This window comes from Populus euphratica, unplaced genomic scaffold (assembly GCF_000495115.2).
Source record: "Populus euphratica unplaced genomic scaffold, PopEup_1.0 scaffold81.1, whole genome shotgun sequence".
NCBI lineage: Eukaryota > Viridiplantae > Streptophyta > Magnoliopsida > Malpighiales > Salicaceae > Populus > Populus euphratica.
The window spans coordinates 828,165-837,928 of NW_011499945.1; the positions used below are offsets into that span (position 1 = coordinate 828,165).

The 9,764-nt window shown below is 33.8% G+C and overlaps 2 protein-coding genes across 3 annotated transcripts; both read right to left on the minus strand.

Annotated features, from left to right (window-relative positions):
• Nucleotides 1–703: 703 nt before the first annotated feature.
• Nucleotides 704–3,713, minus strand: LOC105137504 (pentatricopeptide repeat-containing protein At3g04130, mitochondrial-like). The gene has a single exon (XM_011043268.1). It carries the CDS (start codon nucleotides 3,493–3,495, stop codon nucleotides 1,915–1,917), a length of 1,581 nt encoding a protein of 526 aa, XP_011041570.1. The 5' UTR covers nucleotides 3,496–3,713; the 3' UTR covers nucleotides 704–1,914.
• A 1,654-nt stretch (nucleotides 3,714–5,367) lies between these two features.
• Nucleotides 5,368–8,090, minus strand: LOC105137505 (glyceraldehyde-3-phosphate dehydrogenase GAPC1, cytosolic). 2 transcript variants are annotated; one of them, XM_011043269.1, is made up of 12 exons: nucleotides 7,882–8,090; nucleotides 7,735–7,767; nucleotides 7,490–7,635; nucleotides 7,178–7,332; nucleotides 6,972–7,071; nucleotides 6,708–6,854; nucleotides 6,553–6,613; nucleotides 6,354–6,451; nucleotides 6,091–6,233; nucleotides 5,920–6,003; nucleotides 5,727–5,816; nucleotides 5,368–5,615 (listed from the first exon to the last, which is right to left on the minus strand). In XM_011043269.1, the coding sequence occupies exons 1-12, from the start codon at nucleotides 7,883–7,885 to the stop codon at nucleotides 5,567–5,569; spliced, it is 1,110 nt and encodes a 369-aa protein (XP_011041571.1). In that variant the 5' UTR covers nucleotides 7,886–8,090; the 3' UTR covers nucleotides 5,368–5,566. The 2 variants fall into 2 exon arrangements, with proteins under 2 accessions (XP_011041571.1, XP_011041572.1); XM_011043270.1 differs by having other exon boundaries at nucleotides 7,178–7,293; nucleotides 7,535–7,635; nucleotides 7,882–8,081.
• Nucleotides 8,091–9,764: the final 1,674 nt, after the last annotated feature.

Sequence of the window (9,764 nt, forward strand, 5' to 3'; positions counted from 1 at the left end):
GACAAACCATGTCATCTGGGATCTTTATTAAAATGTTTAACCTCCAAACAAAAAAAAAGCCACCGACCAGCCTATTAATCCACATTATGCAGAGGCGAGGTTGAATTTGTATCTTCACTCCTTCACTGTCCACAGTTTCGGGCAAAATCAGCAGTAGCCATTAGCATATTCTGTTTTCACGGGAAATCTTGCCTCCAACCCATTTTCCATTACTAGAAAGCATAAACTAAGGTATTATAGAACTAAAACCAAAGGTGCCCAGAATATCAAACTTAAGAACTCTAAGTCACTACCTCAATGTACTCAGCACTGCAGTCAATGGAGTAATACAGCTGACTTTGCAGCTTTGCAGGGAATCAATAAAAATCACTCTCTCTCTCCTTTTGCTTTCATCACTAATCATTGTCATCATGCATTAACCTCACACAAGGGGTGGCCCCAAATTAACTAAAATACTCATTAAATTTGAACTATACTGCAATCACGCTTTCATAAGAGTGTCTAAGCATTCACAACAAGCTGTAGGAAAAAACGAGTGTCTTTTTCAAGATAACTTATAGAGCAGGGAGTGTCCGTACGAGTTTGGCAAAGAGATAAAAAACATACGTGAAATAGAGCAATCTTAAGACAGCATGTTCATATCACATTCACTAGCACAATGCAAGACTCGTATGCAATTGCCAGCTGGGAAGCAACTAAGAAATGACATATATATGGTCAGCTGCATTCTCTTGAATATTGCTTGGGGCAGGTAATATTGAATACAAGAATTCGAATATCAAATCTGTTCCCCAAAACATCTCATTCTGAAAACAAGAGTGGTATTTCTTTGAGTGTATCTTGCATTACTTTCAAATAACCGCAAATAAGGAAAATTTCACACAAAAATACTTCAATTAGACAAGGATGTACTCATGACAGTTGAATGTAAGCATCTGCTAATAACTATCACATAATTATGGCAGGTGCTTGTCTGAAACAGAGTTCGTTTGCATCACATGTCAAGCAGGTTGCCGCTTTATAATGCTTCATGCTGCAGAAAAAACAGGTTGCTAATCAAGTAGCTAATATGGCAAGGGAAGATCATTCCTCGTTTATCGTCGAGGATACAGGAATAAGAAATCACGGTGAAATTTTGCACATGGATTTAAAACCTTTAGGACCACAGGAACCCCTCTTGCTCTAGAGACATTGCCACACTTGCAAGTGCCTTGATTGATTGATGATCATTTTATGTGAGAAATAAAGTTAAATTATTTCGCAAGGCTAATTACATCTAAAATTTTACAGCCTGCCCTTAATTTGCTTGTTTTATTTTGTTATTTGGAATAACATGGCATAAATGGAGAGTATATTGTTTGCATCTGTTTCCATGAGATTTGAATTCAATGAATCATACAAAGACATAGACTTGAAGCATAGAGAGCAAGTGAAACATAGCAAGAGAAAAGAAGACAAATGCATTGGTGTTATGATTAGCTTCTAACGATACCTAACAAAAGTACAGTTGGGTTTTAACAAGATATTGAACCGGTGTTTATCATATTATTTTCTTCATTATAGGACACAATAACTTATTTCACTAATGTGTTCATCTTTGGGGACTCATTTTCAATTTGCTATGAATCTCATGTCTCACTGTTTGATTTCATTCACTGTCAGGAAAATGACCTTCACAATCACGATCCAAACCTTGGTTTGATTACCAATGACAGAAAATCCAATTGTAGACAGTACAAGCGCAAAACATGAACTCAACCTGCCAAGCACTTGTTTTTCTTTTAAGAAAATGAATAAAGTAGTGAGAAATCAAATATGCCCAAAATGACCAAAAATAGAACCACTGTGCCAAAATGCCATGTATTAGTATACCACATGCTATGGGAGACAAATAAGTATTAGAAAAAGAGATAATTAGAATAAGTTCACCGGGGAGGCTTGCGCCTTGCATTTATAATTTTTTTTCATGAAATCTCCAATTTTCTCAGCACTATCAAGCATACTCTTCAGTTTGACCTCCTCCAAAAGCATATGACATGTTTGATATTTCGGTACTATATCTTTACTGATCATTTCCTCAAACAGATGGTAAGCCCACTCGCATTTGTTTGCTCTGCAAAGGCCATGAATTAAAAGAGCATAGGCTGATCTATCAAGACTTAGTTGATGCTTTTTCACCATGTCATCCAATAATTGACTCAACAAGTTCATGTCTCCAGTTCTAAGGCTTGACTTAAGCAATGGGTAGAATGTCTGACCATCAAGTTTGAAAAGTGCTGATGTTTCCATCTCCCTGAGAAGACTAAGGCCCTTTGATACATGACCATGATGACAGAGCATAGCAATCATGGAATTATAAGTAGATGTATCACGGGAGACCCCGGCATTTGGCATCTCCTTCTCAAAAACATCAATAGCCTCCTGAAATCGGCCAGCTCTCCCTAATATATAAATCAAAGAATTGAAAAAAGGTGTATCAGGTTTACATCCGGCTGACTTCATTCTCTGATTTAGTTGTAAAACCTCCTCAATATTCTGTGACTTGGCCAGAAAAACAATCATGGTGGTGTAAGTAACAACATTTGGTGGGCACCCTTGCGCTTCCATTTCATCAAGGAGCTCATAGACCTTAGAAAAATTGTATTGGCGGCAATAGAATAGGATGATGGTTGAGTAGCTGATTACACAAGGTCGAAAAGCATGCCCTTTCATCTCTTGGAGAGTCCAGTGTGCTTCATCAACTAGATTGGCTTTACACCAACCATGAATAAAAATGTTAAATGTGTAAGCATTAGGCAAAATGTGTGATTTAAGCTCCAAGAAGATAGCGCGGGCCTGCTCAACTTTGCCCTCCTTGCAAAGCGTGTCGAGCAACAAGTTCATAGACTCCGTATTCTTCTCCAAACCAAATGTTCCTAACTCGTCAAACATCCTCACAGCATCTTCCCATTTTCCTGCCCCCGAAAACCTTCTCATAGCCTTACCCACAGTGTTAAGTGTAACTAGATGATTTCGATTCATTTCCTCGAATAACTCCCTCATTTGATCCATTTGTTTCATTTTCCCCAGAATGTCCACCATCATATCATATGCCTCGGGTCTATGCTTGTAGCCAGGGCGTAATCCAGCCCATCTAAAAATACCCAAAGCAGATTTCCAATCATCCTTAAAGCGGAGGAGTAATTTGTCAACAAGATCATTAGAAACCTCAATGTTATGGCACACTTGTTCGTGCGCCAAAGACAGAAGAATCTCATCAGGACTGCTTCCTACACGAGCTTTGGCAGCTACTAAGTTCACAGTCGACTGATTTCTAGAGTCTAGACAGTTATCTTGGTAATCTAATACAGTCGTGCTTGTAAGCACGGAAGGTAATTGAGGAGAAACGCACGAAGAAGAAGAAGAAGATGAGACAGCAAGAGAGCAATAATCAGCACGACTAAAAACTACACGGGCGTTTCTAAGACAGCCTCGTAGAACTTGTACCCTGTTCATTGGTCTTGATTTTTAATAAAATCACGACCACTAAAAACAAGTAGAAGAGAATCGGTACCCGAAAAATTGAGGAGCTGACCCGCCAGCAACACCTGAGCTAGTTTCTGCAGGGAAACTCCGGCGCTGGTCTGTAATGTTAGATGATAATGCTATTCGGCTGCAGTTTTACCTTCGGCGAGCAAGGGCTTGGGGTTTCAGAAACTAAAAGACCCCCAACAATTTCCGAGTAAGGTTGGGCTGAATGAGGCCTTGTTATGATTTGATTTGGGCACGGCTCATCATTATTGTGCGCGGTAGGTTTTTTTGTTTTCAAATGTTTGTATGTTTTTAAATTTAAAAATATTTAAAAAAAATGATTTTTTTTATTTTTTCACTTTAAAATTATTTTTTTGGTTATTTTATATTTTTTCTGATGTATTAATTTTAAAAATAATTTTTTTAAAAAAATATATTATTTAAATACATTTAAAAATAAAAAAATTTTAAAAATAAAACAACTTAAAAAAAAATAATTACATCAATACTAAACAAACTCATAATATAAAAATACAAATAAAAATAAAAATTTAACCAAATTCTAGGATAAATTTTATAATTGTATTATTACCAATTTTGTAATAGGTCCTTTGATTTGAATAAACATAAAATCATGGAGGCGAATTTTATTGTTTAAGTTTGAATTAACTGTTGATTTACTTCCTTTTAAGTTTTATTGCTTTTAATTTTCTTCTTTTTAGGGTAGCACTGTGATTTATTTATTTATTTATTTTCTTGACTAATTTGGTTGGATTTAATATGGAGACTTGAAACAAAAATCAGCTATTTAACTAATTGAGAAAACAAAAATAAGTTATTGAATAAATTCTAAAAAGAAAGGATTGATTTACCAAATTAGAAACACAAGTAGAAAAGAATAATGGGGTAAAATCAGGGCTGATAAAATTCTCATGAGTAATTAAATCGTAAGTCATTCATTTAATTTAAAAAAGGGGTTAAGAAAACTAGCATCATTAAAGGGGATGTTTGTAAATTTAAGCTTTTTATTTGAAAATATATTAAAATTAAATTACAATTTGAAATTACATTTTAATTAAAAAAACATGATTATTATAACATTTTTAAAAAACATAGATTTTTAAGTAAAAATTATTTTGAAAACATGTGTGACGTGAAATGATATTTAAAAAAAAAAATTAATTGTTAATATGATGATATAAAAATAATATTTTTTTTAAAAAATTAATATATTTCAAGAACAGTGCTTATATTTGAATAAATTTTAAAAATACATTTAATTTAATAAATTTATTTTATATTTACCTTTTTTAATTTTTTAATGAATTTAGTATGTTTAATATCAAAATAAAATAAAATTTTATTTTAATATATTTTAAAATAAAAAATATTTTTTAAAATCACTACTCAATACAATTTCAAAGACCCCAATGTTACAAGATCTGCATGAATTGTGGCTACTTTTTTTTTCTTTCCTTTTTGGATATATTATATGAAAATTATTTAAAAATATCTAAAATTATATCAATTGAATACATAATTATTTATTTATTGGAAAAAAAAAACTAAAAAGCAAATTGAATAGGGGTTGAAATGCAACTCTATATAAACCCTAAACCCAATGCTAGCCGGTTCTCCCATAAATGTACTGAGATGCAACAAAATTTATAGCTATGCCAAACTATAGAATTAATCCGACATAAATTGAGATCAACTTGCTATTCAACATTTATTTTGAACTAGGAAATAAACAAAAATAAGACAAAAATTGACCTTATCATGATTGAAGCATCCCATGGCATCCCCAGGATGACAAAGCAAACCAGTGGCAGAGGAGAGAGGGGGAAATATAAAGGATAAACAAGAAAACAAACCGTCTGATTTTTTGTATTTAAACAGATAAAACTGTAGTACATCCCTAGCTTAATGTCCAAAACAAAAATCAGAGTCAATTGTTTATTTTAAATTCCAAACTTCGCACATCATCTCACACCTTGTGCTCATAAACCACAAAATCCCAAAAAAAGCGCTTCAACTCATCATCCATGCTTCAGCTTCAAGCTTGAGTCTTGGCCATGTGAGCTATCAAGTCAATCACGCGTGAACTGCAAAAATGGGAATCATCAATCAGCTGCGCATCCTTCAAACCTTTTGGAGAAGACAATTGCAAAGGTACCATGAATGCTAAAAATCGGGAAAGGGAGGGGGAAATGTACCTGTAGCCCCATTCATTGTCATACCAAGAGACAAGTTTGACGAAGTTATCGTTCAAAGCAATTCCAGCCTTGGCATCGAATATGCTTGACCTGCATAAAGCACAACCATTAGATTCAATACAAAGAAAGCATGTATTCAGGCCAGCACAATCCACATGGTCTACGAAGACAACATCACAGCCTTTTCCTTTACCTGCTGTCACCAATGAAGTCAGTAGACACCATATCCTCTTCAACGTAACCCAGAATACCCTTGAGGTTATTCTCAGACTCCTCCCTGGAGACCATCAAGGTAAACAAATAAAATCAGAATATAAATAAGCTAGAAGATTCTGACTAGAAGATCATTCTAACAAGCACTTACTTGATAGCAGATTTGATAGCCTCGTATGTTGCCTTCTTCTCAAGCCTGACAGTGAGGTCAACAACAGAGACATCCACAGTAGGAACACGGAAGGACATTCCAGTCAATTTTCCATTAAGTGCTGGCAAAACCTTTCCAACAGCCTATGAGATTTGACAAAGAACGAAGAAGAATAAGGTCCGGCCGTAGGTACATAAACATAGCAATGAACTATAAACAAACTATGATGACCCCCCCACCCCCACAAAAAAAAAAATGCATACCTTGGCAGCCCCAGTGCTGCTAGGAATGATATTGAAGGAAGCAGCCCTTCCACCTCTCCAGTCCTTCATTGATGGACCATCAACAGTTTTCTGAGTGGCTGAATAACATGGATACAGAGCATCAGAGGACTAACTTTCAAACCCAAATGCAAAGAAAAGCAACAAGATAAATCAGGATATAACATGAAGCTAAGCTCACCAGTAATCGCGTGAACTGTAGTCATAAGACCCTCTACAATTCCAAACCTGTCATGGATAACCTGTAAATCAAGGGGCAAAGATGATGATTGGTCAATAAATAATCCGCCCATGACCTCCATTTAGTTAAAAGAACTCGTCGAAATAGATAGATACCTTGGCCAAGGGGGCAAGACAGTTGGTAGTGCAGCTAGCATTGGAAACAATGTCAAGATCTGGAGTGTACTGCTTCTCATTTACACCCACAACAAACATAGGTGCATCTTTGCTTGGGGCGGATATAACAACCTTCTTGGCACCACCCTGAACCAACAAATTATTTATTTATTACGTAAAAATAAACACTATAATAAAAAATCAGATTATAATTCAATACATTCTCTATGGATTTTGTGTTAAATTAATGCAAAGAAAAGAAACCTTCAAGTGAGCAGCAGCCTTGTCCTTGTCTGTGAAAACTCCAGTGGACTCAACGACAAACTCAGCACCGGCTTGAGCCCATGGGATCTCCTCTGGGTTCCTACCAATAATCAGAAAGAAATTAGAATAAACATAAGAAAAAATCCCAGTAAAATAACAGCAAGATACACAAATTTTTCTATTAATATCTACGGTTTTTTTTTTACCTGATGCCAAAAACAGCGACAGCCCTCTCACCAAAGAGAAGGGTCTTCTCATCCTTAACCTTGAGCTCACTATGCTTCCAGCGACCGTGAACTGTATCATATTTGAACATATATGTCTGCAGACCCCCCCCAAAAAAAAAAAAATCATTAACAACCAGGGGCGGAGCAAGAAAAAAAATTTGAGGAGGGCCAAATTAAAAGAATCATTTTTAAAAAATTTGTTTTATTAAAATATATATTAAATGAGTGCCAAGGGAGGGGCTGGGAAAATTTTCCTTGCAGACCCCCCCTGCCTCCGCCACTGTTAACAACAATAGAAAAACGAAAACAGCAGCAAAAAAATAAATAAATAGTTACCATGTAGTCAGTAGTGATAAAAGGATCATTAACAGCAACAAGTTCCACGTCATCTCTTTGAAGAGCAACTCTAGCAACCAAACGACCGATCCTTCCAAATCCTATGAACATTTTATTTTATTTAACGTTAATAAATGAATGTTTTGTTCCTTTTACCGGAAATTAAAAAAAAAAAACATGTTTGAGATCGGGAAAATTACCGTTGATACCGATCTTAATCTTCTTATCGCATGCTGTTAATTAAACAAAAATAAGAAAAACGAAATCGGATCAGATGAAAATGAAAACTAAAACGACGTGAAAATCAAGAAAACAGTGTAACGAAGATACATTTTTATAATCATTACCCATTGTTGTTGATAGTACCGGGAAACAGAGGGGAGATTTTGAATTAAGAGGGGAGATTTGAGGGATAAGCTTAAACAGAGAAATTTAGTGAGGAGAGTGGCTGCTAATTGAGGGTCATATAAAGGAAGAGTAGGTGCGTGGTGAGGGAGTTAGGTCACATGAGCGGTTTTTTATTTCTTGGGCAAAACGAAAGAAACAATTAGCTTGGTTTTAAGCCGCTCATTGGAATTTTGAAAAGCCCTTGTATTAGCCGCTGATTTTAAAAAGGAAATGCAGGCGATTTTGTGGCATCTGGAGTCAGTCTTGGGTGGTTGTTTGTCCATGAGGGAGAGGCGTTAAGAGGAAGGTGTGGCGCACTTTCCTTAATGAGCATGGGAATATTCGGAGTTATGTCCGATGGGCTCACAGTTGTTGGGCCCAGCAACGGAAGGTTCTTGTCGTGGACATCAGCAGCCTGCTAGGTCAAGCCTGAATTTGCTGGTACACAAAGTTTCACGTTTTTCCGGTTGCTAGAAACTGGAAAGGGTAGATCTGAGAAATACCCACCTTTCGATTTTATTGTCAAATGTTTTTTTTTTCAATTTTACTTTTAAATTAAAAGAATATATTTAAGAAATTTTATGTGAATTTTTAGAAACTTATATTTTTTTTACCAAAATTATACCTTTTTTAAAAAGAAACAATATTATTTTAAAGAATAATAATAATTCTCGTTGGATAATTTTAATAGAAGTCATTCGTGAGGAATTAAAATAGTTTTAAGTTAAAATTAATATAAGAAATAATTTAATTATAAAAAATCAAATTAGAATTGGTGTTGTAGAATTTTTTTAATGTATAAAAAATATAATTATTACATTCAATCTAAAGATTAACTTAATAAGTCAGGTTCTGGGTTACATAAATAAATTCAAATTGGCTTGAATCAACTTGAAAAATTAAAAAAATAATACATGTGAATATAGACTATATATTATAAATAATAAAGTTTAAAAAATTATTTTAATTTTTTTATTTTACATTAAAAATATTATTTCAATATATTATTTTTTTAATTAAAATATTTAAATTAAAAAAATTTTCATCTAATAATAAAAAAATATGAACTTTTCACTTTAAACATAAAAATGTATCTATTAAATTATTTCAAATCATACAATACAGATAAATAATAAAAGATCTATCATGTGAAAGTTATCGGTGACTTGTACCAATTTAATGAAATAGTTTCTTGTCATATGTTTTTATTACTAATAAAATAATAAACTATAAAACAACTACGAAGTGATTAATATTATATGACTGTTAGCGACTGCTCCGATTAATCCACCTCTCTAGTCTTATCCAAGAGTAAGCCTAAAAATAAATTGGAAATGCAATGAAAATAAAACAATTCTTGGAAATGTTGGTTTTTTCATAGGAATAATTGCAATTAATAAAAGCGAAAATGTCTTAAAAGCATGAAACATCGAGGATATAACTATAAAGTATTTGAATTTCCGATTCATCCCTTTACGATGAATTAAAATAATTTTTTTAATCTATAGTTTTAGAAATAAATAACATGAAAGTTTTATTTGACAAGTAATCAGTTTTTCGAGAGCAAGTTGAAATTTATCTGAAGGATTTTCCATTAGCTCTGTTAACAGAGATATTAACGGAAGGAGTTAATTAAAATTCTTTTAAACATTTGCTAATAATTGATTGATTAAGAAATTGTTTAGTGGTCAAACCCATATATATGTATATAGATATATATATATATATATATATATATATATATATTTGACTGGGGTTATATTCAATTTTTGGGCCATGGCATGCTCACAAAGATTCTTGGCAACAGGTCAGTCAGCGTTCTGAACAGAAACCCAACGTAATG